Source organism: Nesoenas mayeri (genome assembly GCF_963082525.1).
Source record: "Nesoenas mayeri genome assembly, chromosome: 2".
In the NCBI taxonomy this organism is placed as follows: Eukaryota; Metazoa; Chordata; class Aves; order Columbiformes; family Columbidae; genus Nesoenas; species Nesoenas mayeri.
The window spans coordinates 23,757,801-23,778,841 of record NC_137543.1 but is presented as its reverse complement, the minus strand read 5'-3'; the positions used below and the strand labels follow the sequence as shown (position 1 = coordinate 23,778,841).

General features: G+C 38.7%; 1 protein-coding gene across 1 annotated transcript in view; it reads right to left on the bottom strand.

Moving 5' to 3' along the window:
• Nucleotides 1–21,041, bottom strand: part of RGS22 (regulator of G protein signaling 22) — a gene marked incomplete at both ends in the record, with an annotated part of 60,039 nt that overhangs the window by 24,310 nt on the left and 14,688 nt on the right. Inside the window, 10 exons of the mRNA XM_080364113.1 lie at nucleotides 5,441–5,542; nucleotides 7,115–7,240; nucleotides 9,130–9,235; nucleotides 9,755–9,876; nucleotides 11,418–11,598; nucleotides 12,497–12,658; nucleotides 13,228–13,909; nucleotides 16,821–16,992; nucleotides 17,329–17,494; nucleotides 19,272–19,357. Coding sequence (XP_080220239.1) covers nucleotides 5,441–5,542; nucleotides 7,115–7,240; nucleotides 9,130–9,235; nucleotides 9,755–9,876; nucleotides 11,418–11,598; nucleotides 12,497–12,658; nucleotides 13,228–13,909; nucleotides 16,821–16,992; nucleotides 17,329–17,494; nucleotides 19,272–19,357 — 1,905 coding nt within the window. The remainder of the gene's footprint in view (nucleotides 1–5,440; nucleotides 5,543–7,114; nucleotides 7,241–9,129; nucleotides 9,236–9,754; nucleotides 9,877–11,417; nucleotides 11,599–12,496; nucleotides 12,659–13,227; nucleotides 13,910–16,820; nucleotides 16,993–17,328; nucleotides 17,495–19,271; nucleotides 19,358–21,041) is intronic.

Here is a 21,041-nt window from a genome sequence, read left to right as displayed (position 1 = left end):
ATTTAAGGTTAAAATTAATGAAAAATTATAAGATTTCATTCTGTGTGGAAATTCTCTTGCACAGTTCTTTTGACACTGGTGAGAATCCATCATGGTACATCTCTGTAACAGAAGATATCACTTCATGACCAAGGTCTAAATCCTTATCGAAGCAAGGATTTACAATATGCTTTTTTATGAAGCACAGATTGCCATCCAACATGTACAAATGGAAGAAAGCTGAACCTGGAGAATGTTTCCTTCTCACTAGCAGCTCATTCTTGAAGCACAGAGTAAGTTTTTTATTTATTTCAAATGATTTTTTTTTCCAAATAGTCCCCTGAGTCAAATTCTTGATTTTTAAATGTTTCATAAATTGCTATGAAAACGAACATTGAAAACTCAGAGAAAAATACTTTCTTCCCAGAACAGCGTGGAAGAAGATATTCCAGAATATATTTCTAATACCTCATGATTCCAACTGCAGCTAGGAACTCAAGAGAAAAAGGTGCTGTTGCAATATATTTCATATACTTATAAATGTTTCTCTTCTTCATATTGTCAAAGTCTACCTAATTTCCAAACATAAGGTCAGGTGATCCTATTAGTAATATAAATCAGAATTTCTCTCTGATTCCTCACTCCTCACTGAGGAGCCCGTATTCACTATTTATTACGACACAGTTTCAACAATGAAGAAGGCAGGTTTCTGATAATTCTTGTTTAGCTTATGTTGCTAAAATCCAGCTGTAACTAGCAGATATAAAAAGCAGTAGAAAAGAAAAGAATAATATATTTACTCTTTGTTCAAGGAGTAATAAAACACTCATGTTTAGATTACAGGCACAGTGGGGGAATGTTTGAGTGCATTAAATAATTATGTTTCTGTTTGTTTAAAATGAAATTCTGATTTATTAGACTCTTTCCTTCAAACAGCAACAGTACCAGACTACATCCCCTTTATTTTCAACCTTAACAATCTGAAACAGACCCTTGAGACTCTCCTGGTATCAAGTCACTGAGGAATACAGGGCTGCAATGGCTGACATCCATCCCCCAGTTAGAATTTGTTACAATTACTGTATCTACTCTTTATGCAGGATTCCACCCCCTTTCCACCTAAATTTAATTACTGAAAACACAGATGTTTTGTGGCTATTGTGTCCCATATTATGAGTGCAATAAAGACCCCCAGGTACAAGGGTAAGGTCAAAGAATGAGGACGTCCACAGGAAGAGTCCTAGGTGAAGAACAAGACTACATTTATCCTAAATTATTCCCTTATCAGCAAATCCCCAAATATATTTAAATTTAGCAGACAGAGCATTAATTAGATTCATGGTGATTTCAGAATTTGGAAGTTATTTTGAAGAACCCTAACACTAGTAAAGTTTCCGTTACATCATGTTCTGATCTGATCCAAAACATTTAATATATAAAACAGCCAAATTAGAAGGGACCAGTTCGATGATATAAAGATGTGGTATCTTTAAAAATAGACTTTTTAAAGAGGGATTAACCATTTTATTCATCATTAGGGCTACATTGCTCTACCCGTTATGACTCGTAAAACCACACACAAAGGATCTGTAAATTGGTGAAAAGGGTCTAAAGTAAGTCCTCAATATTTTAACACACATTTAACCCGGTTCCTTAGAGGACTGGTCATTTCTAGTAGAGTTTTAAGAATAAAAGCAAAACAAATACTCCACAACTTTCTTGGGTGGAACTATTCTTTCTCCCATGATTTTGTAGGAAATGTGTTAACCAGAGGATATACGCAGCTCTTCTTTAGAGCTGACAAAAAGTATCAGCCTACAGAATCAGCAACTGCCCAGACTAAGGAAGCTTTGGCCAAAAACTGTTGACAATCTGCACACATAAACACTGTCATAATATATTGCCGTATCAGCGACAGCCTTTGCAGGCTGCTCTACCTGTACAACTGCACCCAGTCCTGTATAATTTCACATGCGAAACTAGAACGTTATAAAGACAGACTATTTTTTTTTTTCAGAAATAATAGTTAGGCCTAGTAATACATGTGAAGCAGAAATTTAAAGGTGGTTAAGCTAGCTACAGGAGTGCACTTTTCCAAACTCAGAGGACCAGACCCTCAGTGCTGTAATCAGGATGGCCTCTTTTTGAAGGGTGCAGATCTACAGTGTCTGAGGATTGGGCATGGTGCCATTTTTTTTTGCTTAAATACTTGTAAGAATCCATTGCTGTGGGATTTGACCCACCAACTAAAAAGATAGCATCACAAAGTGACAAATAAGGAGGAGCTTTCATCCCAGTGTCCTTTGATGAGGGTTCAGGCTGATCTGGAGATCTGCACTGAGTTGAATGCAAGGACTGCAAGAAAACCAACTACAAATAGTTCTAGGCATGCCAAAAAAGAGGAAAAGTTTCTGTGTTCACAGCCTTCAACACTGAGCAATGAATTCAGAAAGATATAGGAAGAAATACATTGTGTCCTTCAAAAAGGAAAGTTCATAGCCTTTTTTGACTCCCACGTCATGGAAGTCTTGTGGTATTCTGATTCTCAGTGGAATAATGAAATTGTTGTATTGGCCAATCTCCTAAAGGATCGACAGGAAAAACTTACATTAAATGAACTTAAAGATTACAAAATTAATACAAAAATCTTAAGCATGTGACATCAAGTGTGCATCATACTTCATTTATTCAATGTTTTGTTCCTTTTGTAAAACACGAAGACTTTTCCTACCTGCCAGCTATATGTTTTCCTATACATGTATCAGAATAAGTGATGGATTGAACCCAAAACACTATCTGGAAATTTGGTCAGAGTTTGCATCTTGAAATTACTTATAATGGCACAAGTCTGATGCTATGAAACGCTTAGGAAATTCAGTTTTAGACTCTGGCCACATTTATGATTTTCCAAATCAGGGATTTTTCAGGTCTTGGGTTTTGGTGTGAGTTCATCCCCAGATAAGAAGTCTTTGGTAAGCAATCTCAGAATGACTAGAGTGAAGCAAGAAACACTAAAAAGGTTTAAGTCCAAGTGGTTTGTATTGCTGCCCAAAAACTCTGATCTAAATGAGGGGCTTGTGCAGCTGCTTGACAGAATCATATGACAGAAGAACACAATGCACTGGCCAGTCTTAAATGGAAAGGCTAAACTGCCTTAACCCCCATCATCACTTTCCACTAACATAAATCTTTTGCCTGACCCTGAAAGTTTGCAGTAATGATAACTCCCGTTATCTAAATTGATTCTCGTGTTAAAATATTGACTGCATTAAATTTTCTAACTCTAAATAACTGTTTTTTAATAAAAACCTACAGTATGTGTTTCTTTGTTGCTTTTCTTTCATGATTTATTTTACACTCCTGTACATATGTTTGTAGCAAATAACCATATATGTTCCTAGATAATTACTAGTACTCATCATTTTTCTTATCCATCAGATTTCATTCTCCCTGTAGTTTCTTTCCCTGGATGAATGAATATACACCTTGGAATGCATTTCCTTTCTCTGTCATAAAGCTGAGATAAAAATGCCTAATAAATGAAACAAGGAGTAGCAGATACATAGCAATCCAGGTTTGCTCTTGTTTCTAATAGGATGCAGGCAGAACACATACTGAATACTCTGGATGTCTCAATAGTAAAATATATATGACGATGTGTTATTCAAATCTGATCCACCTTCTCTTAGGAGTATTTGGAATTACTATCTTATTGTGCCAAAAGCGAGCGCAGAATCTGGGAAGGCATCTCTTCCATAAGCAGATCCTGTAGACTGGATGCAGCTTGACTCTTTACCGTGTTCCAATGAAAACAAGAATAATTTTTGTGCAGCCTTAAAAGGCAAGCTTGAGAATGATACCAAATGTTGCAGCACATGTGTTGATTTGTTATGTTACATTTCAGCTGTTAGTTATGCTAATGGAACAGTTTCACATATTTCGTTTTGATGTATTTACTTTAATGGCTATGTGTATGTAGCTCTCTGCAATTGCCTGGTAACACTGATTGTGCGATGTTCTGCTGTCACCACCAGGCGAGCACTGGAAATAAGTTAAAAAGACCAAGGCCTTAATTTTCAGCCACACAACCACTGCAGAAAGAGTGTAAGCTGGTGTGAAATGAAACCAAATTGAAAACTGTTGTTCACTATAACCTAAGATATGGCTTGCAACAAAACATACAGGAAAACGAAGACAGAGTAAAGACATGGTTAACTTGCATACCTGTTGTGAACAGGGTCTCTCGCCCCACACAGGCCTGGGCAGACATGGCAGACAGTGGGTGTTAGGAGTACAGTCCCTTGCCCTCAGCCTCAGGCCATAAATAGAGCTGGGGCAGCAAACAACTAACTAGGGTAGCAGTTAAAGTTAGCCAGTGTGTGACAGGAGAGAGGGAGGAATCCATGCCTTAGTCTCTGCTTGGAGTTTCTGTACAAATAACACTGATTCAGGTGAGAATTCTGGGCAAATATGCAAAATTCTGACATTTGCCCCAGTAAAACCTCCAAGTAGGAAAAGAAGACAGATTCAAGGAAGTCCAGATGCTCAGTAACATAAGCCAGACAAAGAGATTATTATCCACTGCTCTCTACAGATATTTGTTCCAATGACATGCAAAGTAGCTTTGCTCTATTACAGCATATATTGAAATATGCAGATAGCATATACTCCTACACAAGGTTTACAGAGGAAAAACAGACCAAAGTTTCACAAAGTGTTTTTAAAAGTTGCCTGGAATTCTTCTAATGATATCACGCTGCTGCAGCCTCCTTCCCTGGCAGTAAAGGACTCTTCCACAGTCAGTGACAGCTATCAGCACCCATGTGGTGAACCAGTTCACTTCTGGTTTATTCCCTAAATTAAAGTGCATGCTCAATTAAGAATGCTTGTTTATAGGAAATTTCAGTTCTGCTTTACAGTAAATGAGGGTCTAAAGATCAAATGTGAGGGATGATGACTGCGAAAAAAGCGTAATGATGCCCTGACAAACAGAAAAAGAAAAAAAAGACTGACAACTGCTAGACCCATTTTCATGACTAAGGTCATGATCTGAGGTTTGGACTGTGAGATCTGCAATTCTAACACACATAGGAGATGGAAGAAAAGGTATAGCACAATTGGATGGTTTAGAAAAAATATCTCTGGTGTTAACACTAAGCAGACAGTTTCCAAATACGACAGAGAAGAGCAAAGGGAAGATTAGGTAAACCGAGTATAGTAGATAAAACTGGGAACAGGCAGCAGAGCCTAGAAATCAAACTATGCATGTTTAACATTTAAATCAAGAAATCCCATGGAAACAATGCAAAGAGCATCTTTTGTTGTCCACAACCCATATTTACTTTGGTGTGATTTGTCAAGATTTGGAAACATTTCTGTCTTCTTTACACTGCACAAATGTACTTTTGAAGGGAATGAACAAATGTATTTGTGAAGGGAAAATACATTATTTACAACTTACTTGAGCCTGCTCACATATTTTAAAAGGATGAAGAGTTTCTTGGTAGAAAAGCTGATGATAAGCCTGTAGGTCAAACCAAAAGTACACGCTGTTCTTCCACAACTAGAAACAAAAAATATTGTAAGTTGTTGCTACCCAAATATCACAGCTTTATAAAAAGTTCCGTTTCCAAAGCAAGTAATTATTTAGCTCCTTGGGGTCATCCTAAATCAAGCTCAATTTAAGATGGATTTAATTTTCTGTTGCGTACTGGCAGAAGGACAACATATTTAATGGCATCGTTACTGCGATACTATATCTTTTATTGTATCCTTTATGCATAATTGGCAATTAAAATTGTTAACACTGTAGTTAACGTTTGAAGAGCAACCACATTTCAGTGGCATAAAGCCAGCACTAAAGAAGAAATGTTGATAATGGTCATGCAGAATTTGTGCCATCATGAAATAGCATTTTGCAGCAATAACCAAAACAGTTAAATATTGTGTACTTGACATATGTTACTGGGACTACCATTACATTTTTATTACATGCATTTCTGAGGCACCAAGTCTTGGCTTCATTTCATAAATTCAAACAAACATCAAAAGGTCTTTCAGAAGAAGGAGTCTACATCTTTCCGCAAGTCCTCTGTTTTAGTCATGTGCTTATGGGATATGGATCTTAAAAATACCCTGAAACCCCCATCACTGGACAATAAAGAAACTGCTCCATAAAGATAGGGGCAGGGAACTTTGCTCCACAAACTGTAGTCTGCCAGACCTGGCATATAGTGAAATAGGCCCCACAGACAAAACCTTAAGGAAATTATTTTCAAAGGAATCTGGCACCTGCAAAGACTAGAAGACATGTGGATGGGGGCCTATCTCCAAGGAAAAACTAAGTTACTTTTATTTATATTTCTATCTATACACATTGAACATTTTTAGCTGAAGGTATTCAGCTTTGGAAACATTGGCTCCTGCTTTCTGGTAGCCAAAGGCATTTTTAGCTACTGCTGCTGGATTCTGGGTTGTGCCAGCGATGAAACAGATGTCCATCTTGATTGCATTCAAATCTCCCCTAAAGACTCAATTTTTCTGCAAAGCCACTAAACAGTGACTCAGATTCATAACTTGTTCCAACCAATTCTCAATTTACACCCAGCAATGAATGATGGATCTGCTGACTGCAAAGAAGAAATAGTGTTACGTTTCTCAGAAATCCAAGAAGCTTCATGGAAGCAGAAGAACATTTTTAAAACATTGGAGATTTTGGACATCACTAACATAACAAGTAAGAAGGAGGCAGATTATCATGAGTAATAACGTAGCAGATTTTCCATCTTTTTAAAAAATGTTTTTGTGGGTTAAGACCTCATTTTTTCTGCCAAGTTAAAGGCTAGTTTTTAAAAATTATTAGTTTTGGGTTTTTTTTGTATCCCTGATGGTACAATCAGATTTTCAATAGGTTTGGGAGAGTTAGGATCTGACAGCTTGGTTAAGACCTGTCATTAGTTTGAATATACACATGAACAGTTTATTGTTGTTGAGGGATTGGAGTCTCACAAGTAATAATTCATCCAGTCATCAATCTTTCTTTCTCCATTTTTTTTTTTCAGTCTGGCTGCCCTCTATAACTTGGCATTCAGTCAATTGTGGACAAAATTATCACAGGGTAGGAAAATGTTCATACCTTATTCCCTGACTTCTCACAGAAACGTGTGAAGTAGTAGCCTGCTCTGTTCTCCAAATAAAGAGACTGCAGCATGCTTTCCATTCTTGAACCTCCTAAGACGACACTGCCAGCAGCTCTTTTCCCCTAGATAAATAAAATATAATTATACGGCAAGAAGTAACAGGTTTTCATTATTTTCAAATGTCAGTACATTGCAATGGAAGGCCATGCAATGTGTTCAATTAGTATCTTCATCTCCAGAAACCAGACTCCATTTTTTACTACATATGCAATTGATCATAGCTTTCCATACCGTTTTCCCACTAAATATTCACATCCAATGGACTAAGTCTCAATACTGAAGGCATACAGGTAGCAAAATGACCATAGCATCCCTTAGGTGGTTCCTCAATACTTGAAACAGGAAAACAAGCCTGGCCCTAATTCTGTCATTAACTCTTTAGCTCCAAATCTGGGGAATTCTAACGATACTAAACTGTATCACTTAGCTGTCAAAAGTTGTCTCAGCTCGGGCTACTGTGTTTTGAACCAACAGAAGTTAACAGGTGGTTATTAGGTCAAACCTCAAAATTATTAACTATAATGGAACAGAAGATGTGTCTTCTGGGGTTACACCACTGACATCAGCATCAAAATCATGAGCATTTTAGGGGAGATGAAATCCATACTCTTTACTGTGGCTATCTCCTGGAGCATTTGAGGAAGAATACTTCCATTTTGACAATGCTCACAGAGAGACCAGAGGAGAGTACAAACTAGTAAAATAGCTTCTGGTCGTTACAAGGAGAAACTCTGACTGACTTGATGTCTCTGATAGCAGAAGTGGGAGCAGATGAGTGTGGTAGTTGACACCAGCTTCTTTCCAACCAGTAACAGGGACGGAGAAGGGCACGAGGAAGCCAGACTTTGGAAGCAGAGCAGGAAGATCCTGCTCCCCAGTATGAAGTTAAACTATGGATCCCTGCATTCCCCTTTGCTTTATATTTGTGATTGCGAATTGTGGAGTCCTGACTGTAGGTTCCACTCTAGCTCTGTAATTGTAAAAGGGTAGTATCTTCCTCCCTGTGACATAGGGAAACTCTGCATGATGAAGGTATATAAACACTAGTAATTCATGGTGTGAATATTTCTTTAATAAAAGTTTCTAACTGCAAATATCCCCTAATTGCAAAGATTAGCCTTTTCGTCTGTCAGAATTTAAAAAAATAATTAAAATTATTGTAGTGAAGTAATAAATAAAAGTATGATTTTGATGTGAAAAACAATCAATCGTGCTCAAGCAATCAGCAAACTCCATGCATATGGAAATAGGCCCACATTTCATAATATGTTGGGGGCTTTTTCAGTTGCAAGGCCAGGGGTATCAACACCTCCATGAAACAGCAGGCTGTTTTGAGACCATTCCACAAATGTGAAAAGTTTCTGATATATTTTAAAATGCCAAATCTTGACATCCCATGTTTGATTTGTCAGCATTTTAACAGTTATTGAGAAACGGCTCATCTGTGCAGCCCGTCCCTCCTGAGGTTTGCTGGATTGAGGCCCTGCTTAACAGGCAATAATTCATCAAAGAAAAGAATGAAGTGCACAAGAAATAAAGAGGAATTATACAAGTGAAGCATTTTCCTTTTATGAATTTTACTATTGTAATGACTTTCTAGGGCAGATTCAGTTTTCACTGTAAGTCTGGTATACTTTCCTAGGCAACAATTCCACCAAAGCGTTTATCCAGTGAGTTTCCATAATAGCCTACTGAACACATGGTCACCATGGAGAAGATCAACACTTTCTAGTGAAAATAAACCTCTGTATGTGACATGATTTCCTATCAAATAGGTGACAGATACCACACAGAAAATGCTGACACTCTAATTATACCTCTGCATGCAGCACTGACATTCACATAATCAAACCAATTTCTCCTCATCATAGACTACTTCCCCTTTAATATTATTTGATAAAGTGTTTTAATCCATGATTCAAGATGACTAAAACCTTCAAGCACTGCTTACCGGGAGCAGCTCAGCATAGGTGTACCTTCTATAAAGCTGGTATCTTGAGTCTTCACTGTCATCCAAAGCTAAGCAATGAATCGTGTCTCTGCTCGCTGACTTTGGCCTGAATCCACAAACAAACAAAATTTTCAATACCTATTTAAGGAAAAAAACTGGGACTGCTTCTAAAATAACTAAGAAGGGGCATGAGAGAAGTAAGAATGACATAGTGAGCAGTAGAGGGAAAAGTACATGGAGTTCTAATCTATAATAAATGTAAAAAATGTAGAGGAATACTTTTTCATGTGGCCCCATGGAAATCACTTGTACAGCATATCTTTGAGGGCAAGTGGTTGAGACAGGCTAAAAGAATAGAAATGTATGTAGAGAATATCAAAGATTATACAAGAGAGGGTAAACCACCTCTATTAGGAGAAATAAATTCTTTTGTGTTGTGGCACAAATGAATGAGAAACTAATCAGCCAGGGAGGAATTCTCCATGTGCGCAGTCCCGTAACTGTGCTTCACTAAGCAGAATATTATATTAAAGTATTCATGAAAACAGTAGATTCTAAAACCCTCTCATAAATATTGAAGGTATACTGGTGTGCAGCAAGATGTACAAGGGATTTCCATACTTACCACTTCCTACTGCTAGGAAGGGGGCTCCGACTTGATGGCAGGGTAGGTGATAATGGTTTATTCAAAAAGAAATCTGGTGTAGCTGGTTTTGATAAAGTTGTTGGTGAGCTTGTTCTACTTCTCTAGAAGATGTAACAAAAATAAGGCAATTCTGATTACATTTCCACCTTTGTGTTTTCTTAACATGTTCTTATTAACTGCTTAAATACATTCAGGGGTTTTCAGGACCATTTTGCCTTGTCAGTCACAATAGGTAAAACTGCAAATTGCAACAGGCTTTTCTGAATATCTTGCAAGATCTTTCAGCACACTGTAATAACCACTATACCTAAAAAAATTACATTTTTTACAAGTAGAAATACCGTACATGCACTTTTTATAGAATTACAAAGGATGTCAGGTGAAGAGCATGTGACACACCATCACTAACTTATTTTGAACAAAATCATGCTATGACTTTTCGGAGATGCCAGTTGCATTCAGTGTGTCCTCAGAAATTCACCCAGATTGCTGCTCTTCCTAAGCTCTTGCAAGCACAGTGGAGCTGGAAGTTTCAGAAGTCCAGACTTCTCACAGAAAAAACAAAAACAAAAACAAAAACAAACAGCAAGAAATGGTCTGTCAGATGATTCTGTGTGGTTCATGGGTGCCAGGTCATAGTTTTCTTCAAGTACCGAACTCAACAGGGGCTGGAAAACCTGCAGAGTTAGGATCCTGTCAGCCTGACCTACAGCTAGTTCTGGGTCACTAGCACACCTTGTGAAGCCAGAACTGGTCTCTGTAAGAGGCAGCTGCTTCTGGCTCCCATTCCCGCTGTGGCCGGCAGGAATCTGGCTCCTGAACCCAGCTTTTTCTGAACAGGAAATCTGTCCCACTGTTCTTCCTCCATTATCTCCATGAATTAGCTTTTTAAAAAATATAATTGTAGTCTAAAACTATCCAACTCAAAGTAAGAGAGATGTGTGTGAACAGATCTGTGACATAGCCCATCCAGTTCTTAATAATGAAACCAGTTTCAATTCACATTCTCCAAGTACCTTCTGTCCTGAGACTTAACACCATATTGTTGAAAACCTGCTGCTTTCATTGCAGTCAGCTCTCAAATTCAGGCTTTCAAGGAAGAAGAGTCAAAACTGAGCTGGCCACCTGCAAGCTACACGCTGTGAAAAGGACAGATCTGTGTTTTGTGGCTCACAGCCCTCAGTAGAAAGAAAAATCATGTGTAGCTGATTAAAGGACTGTGGTGATAGAAAATGAGCAGGATTCTGCCCTTCTTACCAACATGAGGGGTAGGTTCAGGGTAACTGCAGTGAAATTGTAAGAATTACTCTAGATTAAGATACGGCTTGTTGAAGGGCAGAATCTGTGCTGCTAGAGCCTTAATCTTGCAGTTCTGAGACTTTTGAGCTAAAATATTGATCCAGAAGACTTACAAAATAGCAAGGATGTTAACTGAGAAAATAATGTGACTCAACTTATATCAACTTCTTGCCTATAGTAAAATTTTGTTGCTTTTTTTAGATATAACCATCTGCAACAGACAACCTTGCTAAAGCTTGACTTCCAAACAACCAAGTACCATATTCCTGTCCCATTGAATTAGAGTTTTATAATTGTTTTTGATGAGACAAGGTTTTGTTTTTCAATATTGTGTCCTACCTACCTGAGGAAAGGAAGATGGTATCCTAGGTATGCAAGACTTCGGTGTCAATGGTAGCAATGATACCATTTGTGGAAAAGGATCAATATCAACCCTTGGTCTCTCATGGCATTTGTGCCAGAGCTTCAGTTTTGCACTGGCACTTTCTATTGCTGTTGAATGAGTGACACAAAATCTGGGACCCCTAGGAAGAAAAAAGCTAGTAAGTAAAACTTTCCCAAAACATGAAATACTGGGCTATTTGGCTTCCTTTTTTATTTTTCCCCCATGATGTTTACTTTATCAAGATATGGTGCTATATACGCCTAGAATTCCAAATCAGCACTCTTGTAAATCTAAAACTAAGCTACACATAAATAAACTTGGGTTGCAAATTCTGCACCATTACATAGTTGCCTTTGAATATGCAGTGGGATATGCCCCATCCATACTACAGCAAAGAATGGGAAAGGATTGTAGGTCACAGGACACAGACCATAACTTTCATGTGGCTCCAAAGCAAAGTTCGCAATTGCAGGTATCTGTTTATGCCTGCAATTTGTTAATTCCCCTTGGGAAGGAGAGACCTTCAAAAATTTAGCTTGTGTTCTGGAAACAGGTTAGAATGTGTATCCTCACTTAAGTTGTCAATATGTAAAAGGCATTTTGTTTGACAGACATTGAACAGTAAAGTCTCAGGGTCAGATTCCACATAGACGTATACACAGAGCATCCTCAGAAACTTGAGAAGGGCAATATGGGTAATAGGTTAGGACAGAATTAACCTTCTAGGCCTGGAGGGATTTCTCTCCCCTGCAGCCTAAAGTTTAGTTGAATGGTATCCAAGGCAACCTTACACAAAATAGCTCAGATGCTCTGGCAGTAAAATAACATGGGCTCAGTAAGGCAGGTCTACATGGCTTCTCAGCAGATTGCAGTGTAGTTTAGGCTGAACTGAAAATTCAGATGCAATATCTGCTAGTATTTGTGATGACCTTTCTTCCCATAATTGCAATGGGATAAGTGAGGTGAAGTAAATCTAATGGGCTTATCAAAGAAAAGGGAACTTTGTTAACCAATAGTCTTAGTTCATTTTTTCATACCAGTAAAGAAGTAGAGGTTTCACTACTTCAGGCTGAATCCGTCTTAAATGCCTTATATTCCACTGATCACCATGCAGCAGATCAAGTCTGAGTAACACTTCCGAACTGAGGAAATAGTCTCCACTGCTCAGCAGATAGAGTTTTTTCATCTTACTGAGTTGCCTTGAGTCAACAAAAATAGTCACATAAGCATGTACCAGATGCTATACAGAACCAAGTACAGGTCATCCTACTGGTTAAATTGCTGTCATACAACATGTTTTTAATTGCAAGTGGCAGAAGCCAAAACAATTCTTCTGCAAATTAGAGACAGGTTGTGTATAAGACAGAATGTACTGTGCCTTAGAACAGGCAATCTGAATCCAGCAGAGCCTTTCACTAAAGCAGTTTGTCATGCTCAATGCCCTACTTTAACATTTTTAATGAATTTAAGTTCTTTTATTCTATTTTCTTTTTGTTGCCATCTGTTTTCCAAATCTCTTTCTAACAAAGCCTTAGTACTACAGCAAATCTGACTTCATGTAAGTTTTGCAAACATGACTGCAAAAAGAGTTTCATCAGCTTCAGCAGAGTCATTCCTGACATATGTTGTCAGGACACTCATGATTACAGTAATTGTGCCTGTTCTCTTCAAACATTAGAATCTATTCAGAAATCCCAAAACCTGCGTTGACCTTGCTGGGTTACAAGTGTTAAAACAATGGGAATAAGTGTTAAATAATGGGAAGTACCTTTGCTGCCTTGTAGTGTTCTTGAGAGCTTTTAGTCTTTCAATATCCATCCAGAGCCACCAGTATCTCTCCCCAAGTGTTCCTTTAATGAACTTCTTGAATCTTTCAAACTCATGTCTGTTGCCAGTGTCATAAGTCCTGTGACTAATACACCAGGCAGCCCTACTGTCTGCCCCATCACTTTCAGAGCTCGATCTTAAGCTTACTTCTTCAGTATCTCGTTCTCTTACATCTTCCTCGGAATCCAAGGCAGTTAATGGAGAAGAACTCTGAGAAAAGGGTGACTTTGCAGTACCATGAGCAAACTCGTTATTTACTAACTCAGGTATACACTCTTCAGGCTGTTTTTGGAAATCCACCTCACTCTTAGTGTCAGCAGCTGCCTGGCGGATCAGTTCTGAAATGGGTTCCTTTATTACAAATGGAGTATAAATCGGTATTAATTCTTCTGGTGTCTGAAAAGTTGCGCTTTCCTGTTCATTTTCTTCTTGTACTGCACTGTCCCATTTGGGGTCTAGATAAACTCTTAACTGAGTGTGGGAAGGAGTTTCAGCAATGGACACAGAAGAACCCTCCTCAGCCTCTCTGGATCTCTCCCTGATAATGTCGGTTTTTGCTGGTGCTGTCCTTGAAGAGGAAAGGAAACTCTGTTGGTGGCATTCCTTAGACAAGGAACCTGCTTCTGCATTAAATCAGAAAAGATCATTGAACACTGTTTTGATTCAGGACTCTTCTCTTGCATATCCACATATCCAAGTCAAAAAATGCAACATATTTATATTGTGCTGCTGCAGAACAATCACACCATGTCACGCTGCAAAGCAGAGAATAGCAAAGGTGCTTCTGCTGTTGCTATCTGGCTAGAAACTCAGCCCCATGACTCATTCTGGCTAGAAACTCATTCCCTATTGAATTCCAGAAGAGTAGAAGAGTTCAGGAACAACTCCCTCTGGAGCCAATTGCCTTGTTTACTCATCTGAGCATCCCAGCTCCTTAGCACTTGTTAAACCACCTTGTTGTGCTGCAAGGCCTTGGTTTCTTCCTGAGCATTTGGTGATAGTTTGATCAAAGTCACAGTATGTAGCAGGACTGGCTTCTGTTTAGGCATGAGAAAGGTAGGTAAGTGATAACTCTTTGTCTGCTTACACTGGTTATTGTGAAAGACTAAACCATCAAACAGGCCTCTGTCAGTTAAGTAAAATCTCCACATACAGAGAAGTATGACAAAACAAATTATGATTATGTTAAAGGTTCTGGAAATATTTAACAATCCTGTAGTCCAGTCTGCCACCCAGAAATGGCTCCTTTCCATTTAGAGATGTTTCATAACTAAAAAGTTCAGTACAGTGACCAGCCCTGCTTTTTGAGGTTTTTTTTCATCTACACTTGTCTGCTTAATTCCTTTTACCAGACTCCCCATCTTCCCCATGTTATTAAGCATTCCCTGCCATCCTTCTCTGCTGAGAAAGAAACTTTCTGCTTTAGCTTGATCAAAAATCTTTTCTACTTCTGCCAGACTTTTAGCAAATTAAGTACTTCTGGAGCAGGTTAGCAAAGATGACCTTGACTATACACACAGCTTAGCTAGGTTGATGCTGATGATCAGCCCCGTAAAACTGAGCAGAACAACTACAGATATTGTGAGCTATTATATCAATCCAGTGTTTAAACTACAGAATAAGCTGAAACTCTGTATTTCCCTAAAGCTAAGATGTAGGCTTTCATGCCGTCATATCACTAAGGCAAAAACATTTTCAGTGAGGAGAGTGCTACAACCTGCAAGCTCATGCAGTACATCAGACAGTGATAGAAAAGGGCTAAATCTCTCAGATCCACTAAATTCACTTTTGTAACGTTATCAGCCTGTGTACCCCGCTATGGTGACATAGTCAATAAATGGCAATGGCAGTTAGACATTCTTTCCATTTTCCCCCCAAAATAAGCCACGTCTAACCAGTGCTGGCCACTGTCACAGACACGTGGATTAGGAACACGGCACAGAGATTCCCTGCTCTGCACTTACATAATTTTGTGTCAGTACCTATGGGACAAAATGTTAACAATAATGTAAAAATCATAGTGATTTAAAATACCTTTTCTTATTTCTAAACTATTTCAAATGTTTTCACTTACAAAATTATAGCTTCCTAATACAGTTTGGTGATATTTAAACATGAAGAATGATTTCATAGGACCTCAGCAAATTAGGAAGAGTGGTACACATCCTGAGTAATCAAAAGCCAAGTGGATCAGGGTTTTGCTCGTAACATTAATTGATAACCCTGGTCCAACTGAAGCAGTAAGCAAGGAACTCAAACTGGATTGTCCAAGCAAATACCTTCAGTTATTGAACCCTTTCTAGTGGCAGACTGGCTCTGAGAAATTTAGCTGATGTACTTTATTGCTTCTAGTGCCTGACCCCTACAACAGGTGAATACTGTGCCTAAAATAAGCTTTCCAACTGAAAGAATGCTGGATTTCCCATGAACTAAGCATAAAGAAAAGTAATAATCACATGTAAAATGAAGGTGTATGTTATGAAGTAAACTTTTCAGTGAGCAGATGTAGAATATCCATCGAGGCAAAACACTGTTGACAGCAGGACAACTGCAGCAGAGGATGACAGAGAGGCTTCCCATAGGCCTGTGCCCAGCCTCCTGCAGTACATAGCTATGGTGCATTACAACTCTCTGCAAGAATGGTGCAGTTCTGACCTCTCTGTTCAAAGCACTGCAAAAATTAGTGGTAGAGTCATGAGCTGCAGACAAGTGCGACTTAAACAGCTTCATTATTAATCCATACATCAGCAATGTATTTCCTGGGCTGATCCCCATTGGTCTGGGGAAGAAGACAAACTTCTGGAGTTACCATGCCTTCCAATTTTCCACTCAGCCACTGAACTCCAAGGTCCCAGCAGTACAAGTCTGAAAGTCGAATGGCTGCTTTTTCCTCTGAAAACATGGAAGAGGGAACTTCTCACGTATGAGCTGAGACTTCTCTGTTCTTCTTGCTACTGCCTACAGAGCAGAAGCAAGGCTATGCAATCAGGTATGTCCATATGTGCATCTGTATGTTCTCAGTACCTTTGAAACCTGCTGAACAATTTCAGTTAAATTGGACAGATAGACAAGAGTGTCACAAATGATCACGTTCTACAAGATTCATAAAAATTGGCAGCCAAAATGCCTCAAACTGCCCAACATAAATACCCTGAGATGATGGCTGCAACACAAATCATACATTATCAAATACCCAAAGAATCTAGACAGGAAAGTCTTTCAAAACATATCAAATGGAGAAAAAACAAACAAACTAACCACCCACCACCTGTCAGCTGAAACCTACAGACATCTATGAGACAGAAATACGTAAGGAAAAAGGGTCCTACTATCACAAAATTACTTGGCTACTAGCTCGAATTTTTATTTAATGTTGTGGCTATGGAAAGAAACAAATCCCTATCTGAAGCCTAACACACCATGTGATACTCAGAAGGCAGTAAGTGAAGTTAGCAGCAATTCCTTGGAATGCCTTTTCTTTCCACCTAGTTAGACTTGTGTTATAAATACTATGGCTGAGCCCCTGTTACTTACCCAGAAGGCTGTATTTCTCACTTAATGAATCGTCTCTTTCATGCTGCCCAGGCAAATACTGCATCTCTTGAATTTCACTAGAAGCTACAGGATGCACAAATGAATCTGTAGTTCTCACAGATTCACTTCGTTTTGCTAATGTAAACCAATCCTTTGTCTGAGAAACTGTAGCCTAGGAAAAGAAATGTCATGGAATATTTCAAATTTCTCTATTGCTGCATTTCTAAGAGCAGAGGGCTTACTGTCTGAAGCCATTTGTGCAGTCTGTTCATATAGATTTCTGTAATGATAGTTCCCAGTGAATGGAGTAGCTGAGCATACTTGTAACACAGCTTCTGTTTAAGCTGTATTACAACCCATCAACTTTCTTCTATACTACAAAGAGCTTTGAAAATAAGGGATATTCAGAGAATCAGTTGTCCAATTAGGTTGCGACCTCACTAGAATAATTTAACCCTATGCATTCAGTCTAACTTGACGTTACACCCAGTAAACATGTTTATTTTACCTGTCCAAGAGACACGTGCAGCTTCTTCATAGTCAAAGAAGTGTCATCCTCCTCAGGAGGGGGAGAACTTGGCTTCTGCTTCCTTATCCAGGGATAGTAGTCACTATCTATAATGAAATTAATGCCTGTCTTGCTCCATTCTACCTGTGATATCAGTTTAGCAAGCCTGAAGTTAAATGTTGGGACAAGAAAAGAGTTAATTTTAGCTTTTAATCAGAGAATCAGTTGATTTTTCCCCACAATAGGCAATAAAGAACATGATTCATACAAAAATAAATTGCTACAGAGAACTTCATGATCTGCTTTATTATTTCATCTTTCACCTGCTGTCATATATGTAAATGCCAGTATTGCCATTCCGTAGTCCACCAGCTTAACAGAGGGTGGCCTACTTTGCTTTACTAGTAAAACTGATTTTATCAGGATGATTGTGCATGTTTCTACACAGTTCCTAAGCCCTGCCAAGAAGCCCTTGAAATTTTGATCACTAAACCAGAACTATTCTCCTGGATTGTGGAAGACCTGTATCACCACCAGGCTCTACGTTTCCTGGTCGTGTCAGCAATTTTCCAGCAGCAATGCCACGGCAGTGATCATACTAGTTGAACTTTCTGCTGATAAAGAGACAGCTGATGCTACCATGTTCACCTGGCTGCTGTATGAGACTTCATAGTACTGAACGGCAATCCAGTGCTACCTTGTGTTAGTGTCAGCCTTGTGATGTTCAGGAAAAGACAACCTTAGAACCACATGAGAATAACGAGGATGCTCTGGGTTCAGGAACTGGGGCAGAACTTAGTTAAGTTAGAAAGCAGGACAAGACCAATCAAGGTGCATGAGAAGGGAAGATGAAGCCTATGCCTGAGCCTACGACCATCAGTGAATTCCCGGTTTTGTTTGTCCCCAGTACTTAAGGGGAAACAGGATTTCGTTCCAGGGTTGGGGTACCTTCATCTTTGAACACAAGTTTCCCTTTTAGCATCTCAGCCTATCTGGATCCTGATTCAGGAAGACAACTTAAACTGCTGATGTAAATGGAAATTAGGTACATGCTTAAAGTTTGTTTTATGTAATTCTCTTAAGTAAAACTCCTTGATCAAAGAAATACTTTGCTATAGCAGAAGATCAAAGTTAGTGTTTCATGAGCCCCAGATATGTGTAAAGCAGCTTGCTACTGAAGTTAAAATGGAACACTCTGTCATGGTTTCCTTGTTCTTTACAAAGCTTTCCATTTGAGTGTAATCTTCAGAATACTGAAAGTTAAAAATATTTTGAAACCTTTAATGCAGAAGGCTATACCCCAGTAACTAGTCTGTCATTACAATGATCAAACATGACTTCTGTGAACCACTCTGCTAGGTTGCCTCTCCCTTCTGGACCCCTGAAACACGCTACAGTCAGCATCTAGATACAACCTTAAGGGATGTAGAGGCAGATCCTCCCCAAAAGCACATTAAACCTCTTGAACATCTGCTGAAAGGACATCTGGAAAAATACAGCAAGTGTATAACAGTAAATCATCCAACTATGCCACGGCATCCCACAGAGAACCTTGCAAAAGGAAGTCCGACAGTGGGCCCAAAGGCACAAAACTAATAATTGAAATAAAAAGGACCGGCTGTTTTTTCCAAATAGATTTCACATATTCCTAACTTCCACTGACACAGCTTACATATTGATTAGAGAAATATGCATTGCTACCACGCTATCTCTGTGGAACAGAGATTCAGAGATCAGTAAACCCCAGTTTTACTCTCTTTGTAATGGTGTAATATAGTATGTAATTCATAGTCAAGGAAAATTACAGCATGATGTCACTGATTTTACTTTATGCATGTCTCTAAAATACTCAAATTAAACAAACAGGACTAGAGGCAGCAGAAAACAGATTAAGAATACTGTACACATTTAAAATTGAGATACAGCATAAAAGATTACAATACCTGTATTCAAAGTAACAGTCGCTTTCTAGAAATGCTGGAAGCCTTTCTTTCTTAATCCACTGAACTGCTTGTTCTCGATCAAGACACTATTAAAAAGAAATGCCAAAGATTTGCAGTATGATTGACTTTCTCATTTTGTTTGCCATGTAACTGACTCCATGTCCTTCTACAGAAGCATTGTCTCAGGAAGACAAATCACAGTGTACACCTCCTTTGTTATCCAGTTTAGCCTTAATTGTGCTGGGACAATTGAGTTAATTTACTTTCCTATTAAGAGCTAAAAAGGTCTAAATCTGATTTCATCTATAAGAGTACTTTTTAAACAAATCACGGGTGCCTTTTCTTGGAAATAATGTGTGTATGAATCATGCTTTTACTGTACAATTCCAAACGCTAATTAGATGCTCCTAAATTTTCTGCAATAGGAAAATGCTAATTTTTCTGACTTTATCAGATTTTATAAATAATCACTATTTCATTTTTCCTCAAGAATTTGAAGAATAACGAGCACTTAAATTAAATTATACTCCCAGAATGGAAGAGCTGTGGGTATTAAAAACAAAATCAAACACATAAAAAGCCAATCAGTCATCACCTTTCCTGCTTTTACACTGGAGCATTCCACAACTGCACTGCACACAGTAACTCTCTACAGTGGAAACCGAAGTGTGTTATGAATTGGGCCCATAACAGATTTTTGCTCAGATGGTCTAAACCTCGGTGCCTCATCAAAGCAGAAGCAAGGTGGCCCCAAAGAGTGGTTTGGGGGGTGAAAGGGAGTGTTGGGCAGCGAGCTGCACAGAGCCAGCTCACCAAAAAACTATGCCTAGGGTCTCAGACAGGGAGCAAGCTGACTACTGGCAACACTGATCCACAGCTGTTTCCCTTAGAAATGACACACAGCACTCTTTTTTCCTGGTTTTTTTTTTTAAGAGAGTACATTTTCCACTCTTAGGAGATGACCTGTTTTATTTATCTGAGGTGCATTTTTCCTTTCAGTGAAGGCAAGACTGATGATTTGGAATAATGCAGTAACTCCACTTGTCCATAAAAACAGGTGAAGTTTGGGCAAGGATGGATGCTACTCGCTATATCAAATAATCAGTTCATGCAATTACATTTTGAATTTTCTTTCCATGAGCTAATATTCCATTAGGGACAAGGGTTATTTCTGCCTCATATATATCTGTAGGGGATTAAAAATCCTGAATTACTCAGAAAGTGGGTGGGGTTTCATTTAGAGAGAAGAAAACATTTCAAAATATGGAAAGCTTATGTTGGCAGCGGCTCATACAATGTAATTTGTGGAGATGGAGACTAATTATTCCCAACTACACAGTATATGCCTCATTTTGGTAACCGACAAGCTTTTTTGGAATACAGAAAATTGTCTCTTTATTTTGGCATTTAATATTTATGTATTTACTGACCCATAGCCCAGTTCTTTATCTGAGTGATTCACAACATGTTCGTGTCTGTACATGGCTGGTACACAAAATCTAATATACTATCAAAAGGAAAGAACCTCCACTCTTTCCTCTTCCCCAGAGAAAGATGCTACATTTAATCTGATGGGTTTTGTTACTTTGGTTAGCTTCCTTACCCCCTCAGCCTCAGGCCTTGCTGGGACCCTATCCAGCAAAGCTTTTAGCACATGTTTAACTTCCCTGTGTCAGGAGGATGGAGCCAGGCTCTTCTCGGTGGCAACCAATGATAAGACAAGGGGCAATGGGTGCAAACTGGAACACAGGAGGTTCCACTTAAATATGA